A 20922-nucleotide genomic window follows, 5' to 3' on the forward strand; every position below is an offset into this window, starting at 1 on the left:
GAAGTGGGGCTGCCAGATATTGTGTCAACTGTATTTTTAATTTATAAAAACTGCCAAACTGTTTTCCTTTTCTTCTCCCATGAGTAATGTGTGAGAGTTCCAGCTACCTGGCATTCTCATTAGCACTTGGGACTATAAGTTTGTTCAATTTTAGCCCTAAATTCTAGTAGGTATGATATAGCTTGCTATAGTCTTAATTTGTTTTTCCTTAATGACTAAAGATTTCAGCATCATTTCATGTGCGTGCTTGCTACCCATTCATTCTTAACTGATATATGGATATACTCAACATAGCTGTTACATTTTGTTATGGATACTTAATATGTACAATATATTACTATGCAGAACTGCAATGTAACTATCATTTGAAAAACTGTGGTGAGGACAGCACATATATGTAGAAATCACTAAAATGGCCCATAAGAACTAAATTAGTAATTTCATCAGTGTACATTCACTTACTGGGCATTGAGAAAATTAAAAAAAAAAAAAAAAAATCCAAGAGGATTAATTCCCATGGAAGAGTAAGGCCAACAAGCCATCCCCAGAACCAGGAACAGCTGGTTTCACGAAAAAATTTCTAGAAAACATTTAAGGGAAAGGAGATTCTAAGGTAATTCAAAATGTTCCAAAGCATAAAAAAATACTAGAAATATTCAGATTATACTTATGGAGTAAGCAGAACATTGACACCCCAAAGGAAAACTAGACCAGTCTTACTCATGAATGTCAATTCAAAAATCCTAAATATATAGTAGTGAACTGAATCTATCAATATAATTAAAAAAAAAAAAAAAAACCCAAAACCAAAAAACAGAGCCACATGAGGTTTATTAGTCAATGTAAAGCTGGTAACAATAGAGTAGTAGTGAAATAAATCTATTAATATAAGCAGTAGTGAAATGAATCTATCAATATAGCAATTAAAAAAACCCAAAACAGAGCCAAGTGAAGTTTATTATTAACATATGATGTATTATTTGTTTCATCAGTGATTCATCAGTCTTACATGATACACAGCGCCTAAATGAGGTTTATTACAAAATGTAGAGCTGGTTCAATATTAGGAAATCTTTTAATAAATTCACTACAGAAACAGATCTAAGGATCTGGATTAGGCTGGTGTCAGCCAACTCTGGCCAACAGGTTGGCTGTCTGTTTTTGTTAAGTAAAGTTTTATTGGAACAGAGACATGCTCATTTGATTACATATTGTCTGTAGCTACCTCTGCACTGTAAGAGTAGCTGAGAAGTTGCCACAAGACCTCATGACCTAGAAACCTAAAATATTTATTATCTAACCCTTTAAGAAATGGTTTAGGAAACTCGTGCACTGAATGACGACCATTTTCACAGATGCTTAAAATTTATATAACAAAATACAAAGATCACCTAGAATTTTAATGCAGATTACAGTGATTATTCTCCTAATAGTCAATTTCCTGTATGTCTAATCAATAAAAACAAGTGAAAAAGGTCCTTCCTTTTCTTTTCAATTACACACTAACTGAAAGGTGAAGTGAAATTGTAAGACCCTTGTTTTTTCACAATTTAATTTTACAAAACTACTTATTATGTAATGGTGAATCTTTCATGCATTTATTAAGTCAAAACAAAACTCAGGTGCAGAAGTGTCTATATTACCAATAGTATTAAAAAAAGGAGGCTATGTATTCCTACTTATTTGTAAATTCATAAAAAATCATCTGTTAAGGGACACAAAAAAACTAAAATAATATAGTATTTATTTATCTAGGTTTGGTAGAATCTGGCCAAATGAGGGATATGATGGAAATGAGAAATTCATTTAATATATTTTTTTATATCCCCTATAAATTTTAAACCATGTAAATGTACTACCTACCCCTCGGACAAAAAAAAAACCTCACCTCAAATAGATACATAAAAATTAATAGTGTCCTTTGTGGTTTGGGAATATTTTATAAATTATAAATGGATTACCTGTTCTATGTAAGAATGAAATCTGATTACAGGCAGGAGATGGCCAGGCCATCTTGTTAATAAAGACAGATATTAAAGCAGTTTGGTCTTTTAATCTCTCACTGTCCCTAAATTTATTTTACGCCTAATTTTCATGGATTTTGGACCTGATGGAACAAAAGAAAATGTACTGTTTCTTCAAAAAATCATGGATAATATTCAGAACAATTATGATTCTACTAAGTCATTTTACTTAAATAAGTAAATACATACCATTATCTTCTTCAATTCCAACAGGCCCTGCTTGAGGAGTCTCTCCATTCTTTAAACAATTATGGATATATGTTGCCTTCCACCTTGCATATTTTCTGTGTTTCACATTCTAGAAGGAATATTTTTATATCAGTATTAAATTTTTATACCAATATTAAATTCTAGTAAGAAGTCAAATAAAAAATACAGTGATAACCTATGATATTTCTGAGATAAATCCCATTTTTGCAAGTTACATTTCTGAAATAATCTGGCAACCTCCCCATTCTACCACGGGATTCTACCAAATGTCTAGGGTTCAACAGACCATAAAAAGCTATCTTCCTCAAGCACATACCTAGTTCTCGCTTATGATTCTGTACTTCAGAAAAGGTCTGCAATGGAAATATGAGAATGTCCCTCAGCAAAACCTGTAAATCTTATGCACAGGGAAGAACTAGGCTAAATGAGGGAATTCCAAAATTAATATAAAGATATACAGTGGACTGAGACATTTCCACCAAAGAGAGAAAAAATGGATCTGTACAAATCTATAAAAACACATCTGTGAAAACAAAAGGAAAACAAAGATGATGCAGTGGCTAAAACAAACACTAGACAGATAGCTAAGCAAACTTGACCTTCTAACCCTATAGCATGCTACTTACCAGCTCTGAATCTCAGTTACCTCAATTCCAAAAAGGGGAAAATAATACCTCATGGGGTTGTTGTAAGAACTGAAAATATCAGTAAAGAACCTGCTAGTTGCCTTTTCTTCTTTTCTGCCTCGAAATTTATGCTACACACTATAAAATTAAGACAAAAATCCGCCTCAAAAATACAAAAAAGTAAAATCTGTAAGAGTTTTGGAGGGGTAATTTTTAGTTTTTATATATATATATATATATATTTTTTTTTTTAAAGATTTTATTTATTTATTTGACAGACAGAGATCACAAGTAGGCAGAGAAGCAGGCAGATTGAGAGGAAGGGAAGCAGACCCCCTGCTGAGCAGAGAGCCCGATGTGGGACTCGATCCCAGGACCCTGAGATCATGACCTGAGCCGAAGGCAGCGGCTTAATCCACTGAGCCACCCAGGCGCCCTAGTTTATATTTTTTAATTGACATTTATGATACTCAGGGAATGGTATGAACTGGCAACTTGTTAGAAATGCAGAATCTTTCAACACATCCCAGATCTCCTAAATCAGAATCTGGACTGCAACAAGATCCCCAGGTAATCTGTATGCACATTAGAGTTTTAGAAAAGACACTTTTCATTATGTTGAAAACAACAGCAACGTGCCTTTTGCAAAGACCCACTAAGTCACTGGTAAGTACTAAAACAACATACAGATACTTAGTTGAGTATCTTATGCAAAATTATCTAGATACTACTACACATTGGTATATAGAAATCTAAAAGAAGTAACTCCCAAATCCCAAATTACCGAATTTGTATCATATTTACCCCTTTTTTTAAATCAAACAATCCTCCTCTATGTTCTACTAAAAACAACTTTTCTACACTGATTACCATTTTCTTCCAGGTATGATTTTAATTTATTCTACTTTATTACTTTATAAAGAAACTTTTTAGAAGTATCCACATTTAACTTTTCACTTCTTCACCAGCTGACTCACTCTAGAGAGAAAAAAGTTTCTTTTGTTTGATTTTCAGCACATAAAAGGTCAGAGAATTTGAATGTGCCATGCCTTTTAATGGCAGTGAGCCCACATGTACCAGCCCCCACCTCACTTAAGCTGTTAGTTCACTTAAGGAATGTGCTCAATGTCACCAACAATCCTCTCCATGCTGGCAAATCCAACAGACACTTGTAGGTATTATCTTACCAAACCTCTCAGCAGCATACAAAACATTGAACCATTCTAAACTCTGTGAAACTCTGTCTATTACTTGTTTTTGTGACACTCTTGTTCTCCTGCTTTCCCTCCTGTCTTTGGCTACTAATCCTCTATCTCATCTCCAGATAAAATTACACACCCTGTACTAGCACATACTATAAATGGGTAGGTTCAATCAATGGATTCACATACAATTTTATTTTTATTTTATTTTTTAATTTAATTTTATTTTTTCAGTGTTCTAAGATTCACTGTTTATGTACTACACCCAGTACTCCATGCAATATAATTTTAAATATGAATTATATTTTTATATAATTAAGTACTAGGAAAGCCACTTAACTAGTGAAGGGAATTACTTCAAGTTTTCAGTGATTTATAGTTTCCCTATTTTTGGGAAAACCTAAGATACAGATAATCTCAACATTTTTTATGCTTCATAAATAATTGCTTTTAGTTAAGACCTAAGATAGGCAAAAGGGAGATATAAAACAAGTCAATATACTGACTTCTGCCCTTAGAGAGCTGATCATCTTGTTATGGATAGAAATTTAAAATACAAAATAATAGTACTATAAAAATATAGTAGGTAGAAAGTACTGAACTTGTTTCTTTGGTAAGTCCACAATAATGGACAGCTGATAAAGTAAAATGGTATGTTAGCTTGGTCTTGCGGGACAGGATGGAAAGTAGTAGTAAGACTATCGTGGAGAGAAGTAAAAGAACAAGCAGAGGAAGAAGGGCAGAAGTGAATGAAGTATTTAGAGAATGAAGGTGAAAAAGTAAATTTGCCACAGGTGGAATAGACATATCAGGGACCCGCTGAGTAAGATAAATCCAAGACAAGAGTAAAGTTGTGGACCAGCATGTTTATAGTACCTTACAGGCTCTGAAGCACTTACACATTTTTCTCTTAATTGGTCCTCATAATAACCTTGCTCTGAGATATTAAAATACTGGGTCAATGAAGTAAATACAGTTTAACCTAGAATTCAAGGCCTTCCACACTGTGGATACTCTCTACTTCCTACTATTTCCCCTCAATCCAGATGAGATTCTTTCTCACTTGCAGTCTTCTCTCCTGCTAGTCTTCCTATTAAACATGGTTTCCTCTTCCAACAAGAGTCTCCTTAGGCTCAGTTCAAATGTTTACTCTCTTATCAACTTCCCTACCAGCACATAAATTAATCATTTATTCAAGTCAGTTACGGATCCGAAGTGCTGGGGATAACACGATGAACAGGCAGGTCTGAACTTTGGGAGTCCAAAATGAAAGCTAAGCAATAATTTCCATCATTATACTATCTAAAGTCTATGATATTTTCTTCACCTTTTTCTCTTAGGATTCTGCAATCCAATCTTATAAATAGAAGCAAATGGCAGCACAAAAGTAAATGACTTACCCAAAGTTGCACTATTTTGCAGTGAAGCCATCCACTCATTCAGGGCTACCTTAATATGCTACAATTAGCACACTACAATTTGTAACTCAGATGGGAATATATGAAATAAGGTAAAACTGGCTTTAAAAGGTCAGCTACTTAATGCATATTAATAGAGGCTATAATTTGGTATATATAAAGAGGACCCTTTTGAAAGAAAATAAACTGCTTAGGAAAGTTTAATTTGCCTTCCTTTGGGACCTTTAAATATAGGACAGATTTTTCTTGGCTCAAAATAATTTAACACCATCTAAAGACTAAGCTGGGTTAAGTTGCATTATGATAACTTTAGGAGGTTCCTTCATTCCTAATTTCACAGTAAAAAACTGGGTAAAGATGTATAAACCACGCTGAGTTCCTTCCTTAGTATGTGAAGTTTAAAAACATTACTCTAACATGAGATGGCTTCATTTTAGTAAATACATTTTACAAAATTTCCCCAGACAGATAAATCAATACAACTGTTTATTTTTTATTCCGTACTATTTTCAAGACACCAATCACAAACTGGAACTTATAATACTTCACAGAAAATTTTGGCAGTTGTACTCAAAATTAATTTGCTTTTTAATTTTGTTTTCTTTAAAATAAAGGATGCTAGATATCAAAGAATATTTGAAGAGGAAAATTTCAAGATGTCAATATTTTTGAGATCTTTTAACTCCTTTTGGCTGATTAGACATCCTTTCTGGGAAACAGGAATTACAAAAAGAACTTTTACTTTTGTCCCTGGCCTCTAAGTTCCTGTTTTGTAACTAGATTGATGAGAATCACTGACATTTGCAAATTTTGGACACAAGAGTCAGTGGTGGTAAGAATTTTCATTTGATTTTTAAATCATGTGCATTTGATACACTGAAGAATGACTGGTTAGCAAATGCCAACCAAAGGCTACAGCAGGGGTTCCCAAACCCCGTACATATAAAAATCACACGAGGATATAATAAAAAAATAGATTCTTAGTCCAAACTATGGAAAATCTGATAAAAATCATATTCTATTATCATGCCAAAAAGCCACTTTGAAAGAGTATGCTCCCATTCTGTCTCTTGGATTTTTGTTTTGAACCCACCTGGTCAAGTGTTTATTCCACAACAATTGCTTTTGTCAAGGTTACAGATTACTTCTCTCTTACAAAATCCAAAGCTTAGATGTCATCCTACTTGACTCTATCAGCATGAAAAGTTGAGCACTTCCTCCTCCTTGTAATGTCCTTTCACTGGGTTTCCTGGTTATCAAGGTCTGCTGGGTGTTTTTATTTTTGTTTGGTTTGTTTGTTTTGTTTTTGCCTTGCTGGGTGCTCCGGATTCTTTTTATCTACAAAGTGGGAAACCCTCCACAGGCTTCAGTTCTTGGACTTCTCCTCTTCTCGTCTAACACTTTACCTGGGTGATCTTGTTCAGTGTAATGCTTTTAAGTATCACCCTATGCTCCAAATCCCAAATTCATATTTTCTGCTCAGTTTTCTCTTGTGAACTTTTGATTCATCTCAACAATTTACTGTACACCTGATAGTTCAAAGCATTCAGAGTTCAACAGCAACTTCTGATCTTTTCCCACTAAGTTTGTTCTTCCCCATGTCAGTACATGGCACTCTTGCAGTTGTTCAAGCCCAAATCACTGGAGTTATTTTTAGTCCTGTATTTTTCTTACAATCTACCAACAAATCTTTTAAAGTCTATCCACTCTCCATTCAAAATATATTCAGAGTCCAACTACTTCTCACCACCTTTCCTACTGCAAATTTTGATCTTAGCCAGTATTACCTTTCACTCTGATTATTTAAAAATGAACTAATGGGCCAACTTACTTCCATCCTCGACCACTAGAAATACTTTAATTTATGAAATGCTTTAAAAATAGCACTTAAATTCCATCAATTCTAGCTGAACTCATCCTCACCCTTACCTCCTATCAGTCTCCTCTCTCACTCCAGATTCAACTATACTATCTTCACTGATACTTCTTAAACTTGAATAGACCCTCTTTACTATCTCAAAGGGTTTGCACTTTGTCTTACGAAGACAAAGATGTTCTCTTCCTGAACATCTTTACATTTCATTCTCTTATCTTCTTCAAGGGCATTGCTAATGTGTTGCTTCTCAGTGAAGCCATTCCCAACCACCCTACTGAAATGAACTTTCCTAACCCTACCTTGAGTTTTGCTATGGCACTTATCATCTGACATACTAGACATTTTGATGTATTAATTTGCTCACTGTCTCCACCAGAAGACTGGGATTCCCATGAGGGCAGGGATTTTACTCATTGCTGCATTACTTGTGCCTAGAACCATGCTTGATGTATAGCAGAGCTTAATATTTGATGATAAAGGAAAGGACAGCAGATTCTGGAATCCATGTTTTCAAATAGCCAAATGATTCTGAAGGTAGTTGTCTTGGAACCACACTTTGAAAAACACTGAACTAGAGTAAAACATTTTTGCTAATGAATAAATGTGAGTATTATACTTGGGTACACAGTTTGACTTAGGCTTGCAAAGAAGGGTTAGTGTCCAGGGCTGAGGTTGTCAGTGAAACCCTCTGAATTATATGCAAAAATGCAATACATAAATGCATGGGAGAGAATCCATAGTTTTCATTAACATTTCAAAGCAGTTAATGATACAAAAGAAAGGAATCATCTCCAAGTGGGTGGTAACATCAAAGATAATACTTAGATATTCTTAGTTCCTCAATTCTCCCCAATATAGTATATAAACAACAAGGGCTCTAACTCCCAGAACAATAGACAAAATACAATAAGAAATGCTTGAAAAATACATATTCAACAAATTTATTACCACAATGACTCCAATACTGAATTATTTGTTGTCACAAATTACATATATTTCCTATGGAGATTTATTGAACATTTAAAAAATATATAAAATAATACATACAAACATATATATAGTTCTCTTCTCTCTATATCTAGTTCTGTGAAATAACTTTTTATGCAGTTTTATCAAGCTTAGGAAAGTTTTGCCATAAGTACAAGATACTCTCACATACCTTTCACTTAGATTCCCCAAGTGTTTGCATTTTTATCTATCCATTAATATATACACATTTATGCATATATTAATATGCAAATTGTATCACTTTTTTTTTTCTGTACCATTTAGGATTAAGTTGGAAGTCACTGTGCCTCTTATTCTTTCTTTACGCATTTTCTAAGATCGATGACAGTCTCATACACAATGGTTATTAAAATCAGGAAATTTAATACTTATATAAGAGTATTCTATGATCTGCAGTCCGAACAACTTCTGTCAATTGTTCCAATTATGTCCCCCGTAGTTACTACCTCCCTAGGTTTATATAATTTAAGAAGTTTGCATTATTTAGTTTTCATTTGAACAGCCTTTGTTAATGTTTCTTGACCTTCATGTTTAAAAAAAAAAAAATCAGCCTAATTGTAAAACGTCTATTTTTTAGGATTTGTCTGATATTTCCTGATTATGCATTTTTATCAGGATTAGCACTGAAGTGATATTTGTCTTTCTCAGTTCAACTTACTAGAAAGCACATGGTATTGGTTGGTCCCAATACTGTTTGTGTCATGTTTGATGACTTGGTTAAAAATGGTGTCAGATACCATGTTTCTCCGTCAGAGACTTATTACTTCCTCCTTTAAAATAAGCAATCTGAGGGAATAGAGACTAAAGTAAATATCCTGTTCTTCATCAAACTTCCCACCTATTAGTTTTAAACCTTATAAATTATTTCTACCTTTATCATTATTCTGTATTTATTAGAATTCTATTATAAAGGGCCTTCTGTTTTTCCATTATTCACTCATTCATTCACTCATCAATTCATTCATGTATTTTTCTGTTATGTTTCAGTACAGACCCATCCATTCTTATTTTACTCAACTAGTTTTCATCTATTAATATCATTCTATTTTGATGCTCAAATTGTCCCTGACATGGACAGTGGAAACCCTTTCCAGCTGGTTCTAGATCCTTTTGACATGTCCCCAAGATCATAGGAAGATTTAACTTTCTGGCACAAGACAAAGGTCCAATTCATCTAATACCTTTCCTGACCCAGTCCTAAATTCAGCCTATTCTGTAAGAGTCCTGGCTCTTTTCACAGATGAATGGTATTTGGAACCAAAATAAGACACTGGGTTGTGCTCTCACTGCTATTTGGTGCACCACTGCTTCCAGGTCCCTCTGCTACAGACATCTAAGAACTAAATTTTATGTGCATGTATACACCCATCTATGAATGTATGCTCTATGTATATACACAAATATACATACTGTACATATATACAGTTATAGTATACATATATACTACCTATACTATTACATAATCACTATACTACCACATGTATCTACTTTGCTCTATCAAATATATTTAAAAGCATGAATAATATGGACATCTCTAATTCCAATCCAAAGCCATTAACACAATCTAGTCTTCTCCCACGCTAGTCTAACCTTTTTCCCTAGAAGTGAGAAACCTAGCTCTCTCAATATATTTACTCATTTGCTCAATCACAAAATACAGAGTAAGCAGTTTTAGAACTGCCAGCCCAAAGCATTAAAAACAAATACCAACAACAATTCAATATTTAGCTTTTTGCAGTAATATTGACATACCTTGAGATACATAAATCTTGTATATAATTTAGGTAGTTCTAACAAATAGATATACCTGTATAAAATATACTCCTATCAAAACCTAACACTTTTGGTTTCCCAGAAGGTTCCTTTGTATCCTTTTTCAGATCAATTTGCCCCATCCCCCACCAGATACAAATCCTAACTTTTTCAATAGAATAGATTTGTATATTGGAATACTTTGTATGAAGGGATCAGTTTGTATTGAGTCTTCTTTTGCTCAGCATAATCCCTTTAAGAGTCACCCATGTTGTAGGGTGTATCAGTACTACCGTTTTAAATCTCAGTACAGAGCAGTTCATTTATCAAGTCCTTTGCTGGTAGACACCTGGGCTGTTTCCAGTCCCGGGCTATTAAGAATAAAGTTCCTATGAGCTCTCTTGAACAAGTCTTTTTCTGGACACAGGTTTCATTTCTCTTGGATAAACACCAAGGAGGAATTGCTGGGTAAAAGAATAGGTGCATATTTAACTTCAAATTAAAAAAAAAAAAAAAAAAAAAGAAAGAAAACATCTTCTCCCAAAGTGGTTATAACATTTATCATTTTCACCAAATGAAATAATATGTTTTTCTACTTTCTAGCCAGTATTTGGCCAGTCTTTATTAACTTTACTGTTTTTAAACTATTTATTCTAAGGATGACTGAGGGAGTGTTAATATCTCAAACTATGATTATCAATTTTTCTGTATTTTTATTTCTATCAATTTTTATTTTCTATAATTAAAACATTTTGTGTACATGTATAACTGTAATATCTTACTGATGAACTGAACCCTTTATTGCTATTCAAAGTCCCATTTTACTTCTACTAACACATCTTCCTAAAGTTTACTTTGTCTAATATTAATGTGTTCACTTGGAATTTTGTTTATTTAGTATTTGCATTAAGTATTTTCTATCCTTTCATTTTCAAAATATCTGTGTTTCTGTACTTAAAAGGTGTCTCTTGTAAATAGTATAAAGTTATAGCAGTATAAAGTTATAGCTTGTTTTTTAAATCTAGACTGAAAGCCTCTTTTATAGAGTGTTAGTCCATTTACATATATAGTATATACTGATATAACTATATTCAGGCCCCAAATTTGCTAATTGTTTTGTATTAGTCCCATCTGTTTTTGTTACCCTCTTTTCCCTTTTTCTGTCTTCTTTTGGGTTTACCAAATATGTACAGGTATAATAATTTTTACTTAATAGGCAGATATCTTTTTAAAGAAATGAAGGAAAAGAGAAAATATGTAGATTTTTTAAAAAAAAATCTACCTACATACTATGTTCAGTGTACTTCTCACCTTCCTTTAAGTCCAAGTTGCCACTGTTATCATTTCCTTCAGCCTAAAAAACTTTGTTTCTGTGGTTCTTTAGTTCTTTAGTTCTTTAGCTCCTTAGAGCAGATTTGCTAGCAATGAATTAATTTGCTGAAAAGGTCTTTTATTTTACTTTCGTATTTCGAAGGATAGCTTTGTTCGAAGTAGAATTCTGAATTCACAGGTTCTTTTTTTTTCTTTCTTTCAGTATTATACATGTCAATTTCATTATCTTTTTGCCACCACTTTTTTCAAAAAATGAGAAGTCAACCATCCTTCAAAACAGTGTTACCTTGTGTATAATGTATTGGTTGCCAAGACTGCTCTTTCAAGATTTTCTCTTCCACCACCCAACTTCACTGGTTTCCCTATATAATGTTCTCAGGTATGGTTTTTTATTTATCCTACTTAGGGTTCACTGAACTTGTTGGATCCAATTTAGAAAATTTACGTTATTTCCTCAAATATCTTTTCTTCTACATTTTCTTTCTACTCTCTTTCTTGGGACTCCCAAGTGCACATGTTGGACCTCCACATATAGTAGTATATAGTATATAACGCCCATCTATTTTTGAATAGATTCATGTTAAATAAATATATAAAACTGAGCAGTTTAGAATGCTTTCCATTAAATTTTTCATGTATTTGCTGATGCCCTTTGTAATATAGCACAGTAAAACATTAACCATCTAGTAGTAAAAGCAAGAACTTGTGTTTTTTAAGCATTTGCTATTTACTGAAGGCTTTACATACACTTCTCATTTGAAATCTAGGAGTACTTGACAAAACAGGTCATTACAATTTTCTTCACCTTATAGACAGGGGAACAGGCTTACATAATTCAAGTAATTGACCAAAGTCACACAGCTAATGAAGTCGCGTATGGACTTCGGAGGCCAATGCCTATAGTATTCTTAGTCACATTATCCTAACACTGCATGCAAACACGTACCATTCATTCACGATTAAGTCGTAATTATTACACAGAAATGAATTCAAAGTATATGGAATTCCTACTCTAGTACGTGAGATACTACCCTTATATTTTTCTGTTATTGTAAATGCTAAGAATGAGACCTTCAGTGTACATACAGTAAGAGCATGAAAACCCAAGGTATGGTGTATGTCCTGAACACATCCTTTCGTAAGCACATCATTTCTCCTGGTCTATCATGGTTTTCTAGGTTACCAGTAAGATGTGGCTTAATTCAGAATCTTTCAGTACAAATGGATATTTTAAACAGATTACCTCTTTCCCAGCCTGCGATTCATATATATAATCACTGCAGAGATGTTGCAAAGCTCTGTTTCTGAGCAGGGAGAGTCAGATTGGTATATAAACAGGATTCCCTGGGGGTTTCCAGAGAGGGCTTTAGATCAGTGCCAATGAAAATGTGGTCCCAGTTCCAGTGTCCAAACCATTTATGAGTTTGTGACAAGACCATACAGAAACTAAAAGCCTTGAGGAAACCTGTAACAAACAAATTGGCTTGGATTTTACAGGTCTCCTTTTAAGTTTCATTTTTCTAGTAATTCAATAATTACTTGTATTTTATAAAACTATTAGTTGCAACAGAATAGAAATTACAAAGGGAAAAAAAAGGCTGGATGTTCATCACACAGAGTGATGTTCTGGGCCATAACATGTGGGGACAAGTTACTTTTATTTTCCTGACTCTTGGTTTTCTTACTATAATTCAGAGTTGTAAAATATGAAGTAAGGTATATCTAAATTGTTTAGGCATAGTGCCAGGCAAATGGCAGGAGTGAAATATCTTCCCTGTACTCTGTCATTACTATACCACAGGTCCTCATAATTAGTTATTTTGCTTCTCTTCCCACATTAGAACACAAATTTTGTGAGGGCAGGAAAGCATACCATATTCATTTGATTCCCCTAAATTAGCAGAAACTCAGCAGATGAGAACAAGTATTATCTTTTACCTGCGATTTTTATGTTCTTCCTAAATTAGCAGTATTAAACCTAAACAAAAGACTTTGTTACAAAGGAAAAAAGCAAAATGTTCTCTGCTCCCAAACATGCTAAAAGTGAAACAAATCTAAAATACAATAAAAGTCTATCAACAGTATTGGCCATGAACAGACTGCACAAGATGCCATAGGAAGGAAACAAAATATTTATGTTTTGAACATCCCTTGTTTTAAAATACAAAATTATAAATTATACTATATATTCTGGTGATTCTATCCCTAAAACTGGGATACTGGTTTCCATATAGCTATAGGATTGCTAGAAGTTTATACAATAACATATTTAAATACTGAGATGGAAGTATAAAAGACACAGTTAAAAGAGTTAAATAGGTATAACTGAAACAGAGATAGGAGATGGCAGATAAAGTATCTTTAAAAAAGAGTTGTAGACTAAAGAAAATATAGATTTCATTTTTGTCCAACTATGAATAATGATGTGAAAAATATCAGGGAATAACCAAGAAAAATGCTGTGAGTAAAAGAGATCTATTAACATTTTAGAAGACTTAGGAAAAGAATTTCTGTGTAAACAAGTCTGAACATTATCTCCATCTACAGATAGAAAAATGAAAAGCTGAACTGTGGCAACATCTGAAATATCAACGATCAGCCATTGTTTTTTACCCTGAGATTTCACTCAGCAAAAATTTACATTTAATGCCAAAGAAGATGTAAGAGTAGAACGAGACAAAGTCCCCTCTTGAAGAGACTGCAGTATACTTTATTCCAAAAAATAATCCACAAAACTTAACGCAGTATGTTACACTGTAATATTCATAGAGCTAAGACTCTAACAGTTGAGAGAACAAGGGAATTCATGTAAAGGCAAGAATAATGTAGCTGACTCAATGAGAAGGTAAGGCTTACACATGCAGGCTAAACACAAGTTATCAATGGCAGAAACCGGGCAGGCAGTAAGGGAGACCAGGCTGAAGAACATAAAAGAGGACTGGGAAGAAGTACCATAGACAGGAGCCTGGACCTGCAATGCCAGGAAGTGAACAGTCCCTGTTAGGTACTTCAATAAAAGAGTTAACAGAGGAAAATATGTTGTAGAAAAAAAGAACCTGAAATAGGAAAATAAATTAGGTAAACTGTACTCATGTAGCTTGTGAACCAGTGGAATTTTTAAAAAAGACTGGAACATTAGCTAAAAAGAATTTAATTAGAAGACTCAAAATCTTCACATACACGTCCTACACATGGCCCCAGGTATTCAGCTTGCCCCGTCCCCATGTTGCAATGTTAGCTTTCTTCTTCCTTCCTCCTACTAGAAATTTGTTTTGTGCTATCATATTTTCAGTGGGTCTAACTTTTTCCTTTCATTTATATAACCTCCTAGAGTTTTCACCCCTCCTTTTGTAGATTCTAACCTGTTTTGTAGATTCTAAAACTGTTTTTGCATCTCTCCTTTTCTTTTTCATCTTTGCTTTTTGTTCCTTTTTTATCACCTCTCCCCACATGTGGAACATACACTCCTGGAGACTGGTGGAGCTGCAGAGGACCTCAGAGACCTGCTCATCCAGGCTTCCCATTTTACAGAAGAAAAAACAAGTCCAAAGAAGTAAAATGACTTCTTGGTTTAGAGTTCAGTGGGGCTTGCCTCTAATGACTACTATCTCTCTTACAATAAATTCTCAGAGCTGATCGCAAAAAAATGTAGTATTTTAAAAATTTTAGAAAACATTAATGTAAAAACCATTGGGGAGGGTATGTGCTATGGTGAGCACTGTGAAATGTACAAGCCTGATGATTCACAGACCTGCACTCCTGGGGCAAATAATACATTATAAGTTAATAAAAAAAAAAAAGTACAGTGTTATATTAAAAACCACTACTCCCTTGTTTATAAAGATGATAAAATTAAGAGAATTTTAAAATACACAAATAAAAATTATGAGACAGTTATTGCCTTTCCACTCTCCATTTTCTGTTGTTAGAGATTTTAGTGTTTCTCAAAAGAGCACTCTTTTAGAAGCAAGGAAAACAACTATTTTTGAGGAAAGTTTTAGCTTAGTTAAAAAAGCTCTGGCATATTATCTAGTTAAATGCAGCACTGTACTTACCTTATCAATGAACAAGTAAGTTAATGAGTCCTGAACTATACCTACAGGAAGATATATTAAAAAAAAAAAAATCTGCCTACCTGAAATCCTTAAACTCATTCTTTTCCCACCTTTCTGTTTCCTGTTTGTGTGTCTGCTAGTGTTTTCCAAGAACAAGATGTAACTACAGTGGAAATGGAAAGGAGGGAATGAGTTAAAACTGCTAAATGCTTTGAGTAGCCAGTTTATACCCATTGTTTTTAAAACAGCTCATCTTCTTAATAGTTATTTTGAAATAAATGTTATAAGAGTTTATGCCTTGTTTTGGGCACATCAGGCTTAAATCACAAGTAAATAAGTATAAGCCCCAGATTTTCTTAAGACAACAATGAGGACTCGGGCGCCTGGGTGGCTCAGTGGGTTGAAGCCTCTGACTTCAGCTCAGGTTGTGATCCCAGAGTCCTGGGATCCAGCCCCGCATCGGGCTCTCTGCTCGGCAGGGAGCCTGCTTCCCCCTCTCTTTGCCTGCCTCTCTGCCTACTTGTGATCTCTGTCAAATAAATACATAAAAACTTAAAAAAAAAAAAAAAAAAGACAACAATGAGGACTTAGGGGAAAGGCTTGATACCAGTCACCATACTGCTCATCTGTACTGATGACAAGCTGCTGAAGTCATAGCTAGAGTGGATTTCTCCCTATTTCACTAAACCAGTGGAGATTGGTTTACAATTATTTGACATTTCACACCACCATTCTGAAAAATCTAAATCTTAGTAATGACAATGAAGATGCCATTTCCAGACATGGAAAATGACGGAACAAAAAAACAACATTAGGGGTGCCTGGGTGGCTCAGTGGGTTAAGCCTCTGCCTTTGGCTCAGGTCATGATCCCAGAGTCCTGGGATCGAGCCCCACATCAAGCTCTCTGCTCTCCCCGCTGAGCAGACAGCCTGCTTCCCTCTCTCTCTCTGCCTGCCTCCTCTGCCTACTTGTGATCCCTGTCAAATAAATAAATAACATTCTTTAAAAACAAAACAAAAAAACCCCAACATTAAAAGTAAGAGAAAAGAATTTGTAACTATGCTGATAAACTGGTTGGCCTAGGGATTGTGTCTGGCAGATGAACAGTCTCACCCATATTCTACTTTCCTTGTTGGCTGACTTTATGTATTTAGTCAACCTCAGTTAATGGGCAAATATCAGTTCACAAGTCATATAAGGATAAGATCATTGCATGATATTGAATATGAGAAACATCAGCACTGTGTGTCAAGCAGTTTGTAAATTTTGATACGCACAACTTTCCCTGAATTTCCAAATTTTGCATGTTTTAACATGTATAAGTTAGTGAAAAGCACCTACATGTAATTATACACTAATCGTGCATGTACATATTTGTTGATTTAAATATGCATGACTGGGGCACCTGTGTGGCTCAGTGGGTTAAATCCTCTGCCTGAGGTCAGGATCCCAGGGTCCTGGGATTGAGCCCCACATCGGGCTCTCTGTTCAGCAGGGAGACTGCTTCCTCTTTTCTCTCTCTGCCTGCCTCTCTGCCCACCTGTGATCTCTATCTGTCAAATAAATAAATAAAATCTTTAAATAAATAAATAAATAAATATATGCATATATATATATATATATATATATATGCATGAATTACATGATGACTTACATAATGAAGGCCCAAGGAATAACCTCAGCCCAATAAAATAACAAGAACTTCCCTTTTAGGCTGGTCTTAGAATGCCTAACTTCTTTTCTCTGAGCCATTTCAGATCCTTCCAGCTAGCTGGGTCCTTTAACCACCAACACAGATGCCATTTCCTACTTTAGTCTAGTACCAGTGCAAGGCAGAAGAGCTCAGGTACCAGGTTGAGTGTAAGACAGGAAAAGAAAAGAGTGCCAACATTCTAGAAAATGGCCCTTTACTCTGTTGCTACATATATTCCTTAGCATGCTCAGTCTCTACAATCTCCCCCCACTCCTTTTGAAGCTCTCTTGTTTGCCCAATTCAGAGTCCCTGCCCTAGCTGCTATGTTCAAATAACTAAGGAAGTTGTTCTTTGTTAAGGACACCTAAATATAAACCTAGATTTTTTTCTGAAATGCAGATGGACCTCACGCTAATTATGTGTGCAGGTTATGTATGTATCTTTAATTTTTTTTTTTAAACAAAACCTGCATTACTCACTTAAGACTTCTAGATATTTTGTTTTTCCTGTATCTATTACTTCACCTATTATCCGGGGTCCTCATGGTTGGCACCTGTAAGTTCAAACAACTGTTGTCTTCCTTCTGAGATAGGGGAGCAGCTCCCCTAAGTAACAGCAGATGGGCGAGGCAGGGAAAGCCCTCTGGGAAGTACGGGGCAAATGGCCCTGCTAATCTGGCGCTCCCCCGTATCATGACCTTTGCTGATCTCCTGAGTGTCTCCACTTCCTTATCTCTGTATTTGTTGTCTCCCTCTTGCATTTTCAATGTTAAGTATTTACCAAAATGTTGACTTGGCCACCTTCTCTATCAAAACTATCCTCTTACGTGAGGGTGTGTCTAATCTAACTTCAACTGTCATCTCTGTTGTACAGATTCCTTGTCTTCTTATTTGCAGGAGTCTTATTTGCTGACTTATGTTTGTGCTGACAAAAATTTATAATAGGTCTGAACACATTATTTTTCCTCAAGTAAAGAATCTACCTTGTACAAAGTTCCACAATAATCATTAATTAGTTCTTTTGTCAAATGACTTGTAGTTCTTCCTCAGCCTAGTTCATTCCACAGGTTCCTACCATACAAAGCAAATCAGAGTCCAGTTCTTCATTCAAAAAATCCACTAACTGAAGATGCCAGGCCTTTTATTGTCTGATCTGTCTTATGACTTATTTTTTAATCTAAACCCATTATTCTCCTTCACCCTACCTGGTACTTTCTAAAACCATACTGAATTCTCTAAAACTTTGAAGAGGACTAGTCCATCACCATGTTTAAACCACTTCTGTACCCTCAAGTAGCTAGTACACAGAGGAAAAAGAGCTCCAGATCAGCCAGAACACAAGATGGGAGCAGAGAGGTTGCCAAACAGAGCGGATCCACAGAGCCTTCAGAATACAAAAAAAGGAATAACCACTGGGAAGCATTTTAGGTTTCACACTCCAGGTCTCATTTTTCTCTTGTATTACTCTGTCTCAAGGCAACCTGAAAACATGACTTTTCGATGGGCACTGCCCCATACCCTAGAGGGCATTTTGGAAATATCTGGGGGTGGTTTCTGGTTAGTGGAATAATTGGGAAATGCTGTGTGGGCAAGGCCAGGGATGCTTGATGTTTTGAAATAAAAGAGACAGTCCTACATAATAAAAAACTGCTATTCACTGGACATAACCTTGAAATGTTCTGCACATCTCCTTTGCAGTAATGCAAAAATCTAACCTATAATTATCAATCCCAAAGCTTAACTTTGTTTTAAATATAAAGAATTTTTTTTTTTTTAAGATTTTATTTATTTATTTGACAGAGAGATCACAAGTAGGCAAAGAGTCAGGCAGAAAGAGAGAGAAGCAGGCTCCCTGCTGAGCAAAGAGCCCGATGCAGGGCTCGATCCCAGGACTCTGAGATCATGACCTGAGCCGAAGGCAGCGGCTCAATCCACTGAGCCACCCAGGCGCCCCCAAGAATTTTTTGCAGTTTTGCTATATTATTTTATGAAAATGTAAACATCTTACAGATCATACTTTATTTTGTTTGCAATTTTACTATGAGCTGCTCATCATTTAGGAAAAAGTCATGTCACAGAAAGCAATACTTTTCATAAATTGCAAATCATTAATATAACATACCTTTATCAGTTTCATTTGTAGCTCTTTTTTTCCTTTTCTATTTCTAGATTCCTATCTCCTCTCTCAAAAAACACATCTTCCATGCCAATGGCAAAGCGTGCTACAGTGAAAACAACACTGAACTAACAGCAGTTAAGTTGTTGTCACTTAGCCTCAATTTGCTCATATATAAAATGAGTATATGCTCTACTTATCTTAGAGGTTAAGAAAAACAAAATGCTAAAATGGATATGAAACATCTCAGAAGATAACAAATCTGTGTGCTTTAAAATGAAACAAATCATAATATTCCTGAATAAAAATGAAACAGGAAAAAAAAACCAAACCCTAAAAGCCTGACTCCAGTGTATGTACCAAATAACAGTGTACAAATTTGACAGCAAGCAGGATTAGTAATATTTAAGCACTTAATAAAATCACATGCTAAACCCATGCTGCCCAACACAGCTGTGCATTTGCTCAACTGTCAAATTCACACTAGATTTAAGGATTTTACTACAAAAAGTAAATCATTAAGAATTATTTCATCTTCTTACTTTACAAATGTGGCCCGTAGAAAATTTAAAATTACATTGTTTTGCTTACACTACATTTCTGACAGGCCAAATGCAGTTACAGCACTCATCGAGAGCAAAAATACTGAGCTCAGGCTATTGAAGCAACAGAGTGTACACTCACTTCATCCGTGAGCTCGCCAAACACGGTTATGACATCTATTAAAAGGCTTGCAGTATAGAAGGACTTAATCATGTTCCTAAAAGAGAAGAAAAAGCTGACTTAGTTAAATGAAAAACATTAAGCTGCAGAATTAGCCATGTAACCATAAGAAAAAAAAAACTCCAGGGTTTACAACAGTACTCTGAAATAAATGTTTTAAATAAAATTAGATTTCAAGAACACAATGAAGCTCCTTTTGTAATCTGTTATTAGGAGGAAGTAATAACATTCATAATACAAATAAATATACTACGGCAAGATTTTATAGTATACTTTTTATTAAAAAATGCAACTATAGGGGCACCTGGGTGACTCAGTTGATGGTCTGACTCCTGATTTTGGCTCAGGTCATGATCTCAGGGTTGTGAGATTGGGCCCTGCTCTGGGCATGGAGTCTGCTTAAGATTATCTCTCCCTCTCCCTTTGCCTGCCCCCTCCAACCGCACCCCCCCAACACATTCACACGCTCTGGGGCGGGGAAGCGATTACAGTATTATCTGAATCTGTATCAAGCCATGTGTGTTTCTTTCCATTTAAGTATCATTACAATGTACTGACAAATCATTTGAATTAGCAGGTTTTGTGACAATTAAAAAAAATCAGTATCACTGCACCAGGCTCTTGCTGGCTAAAATCAAATCTTAGATTTTACCAAATGTTAAAGAATGGCTAATTGGGGTATAATTACTGAAAAAAATAAATCTACCCTGGCTATTTTTCAATCAGTCATTTTCTCTAAAAAGACAGGCTGGTTTTTGTAACGCCAATCATTCTGATATTCTATAAGTAATTAAAAAAAAATCTAAATCATTAATCAAGAAGTTTAAAAGTGTCCAATGAATAACTGGGTAATTCCTCATATAGTAACTAAACTTACAATTTTAATT

At 34.9% G+C, this 20922-nt stretch overlaps 1 protein-coding gene across 1 annotated transcript in view; it reads right to left on the reverse strand.

The window, feature by feature from the left end:
* VTA1 (vesicle trafficking 1) overlaps positions 1 to 20922 on the reverse strand; it is a 65678-nt gene that overhangs the window by 22147 nt on the left and 22609 nt on the right. Inside the window, exons 4-5 of the mRNA XM_044247706.1 lie at positions 19997 to 20072; positions 2214 to 2322 (exon numbers count right to left, since the gene is read on the reverse strand). Of these exons, the coding sequence (XP_044103641.1) occupies positions 2214 to 2322; positions 19997 to 20072 (185 nt within the window). The remainder of the gene's footprint in view (positions 1 to 2213; positions 2323 to 19996; positions 20073 to 20922) is intronic.

This window comes from Neovison vison, chromosome 1 (genome assembly GCF_020171115.1).
Source record: "Neovison vison isolate M4711 chromosome 1, ASM_NN_V1, whole genome shotgun sequence".
In the NCBI taxonomy this organism is placed as follows: Eukaryota; Metazoa; Chordata; class Mammalia; order Carnivora; family Mustelidae; genus Neogale; species Neogale vison.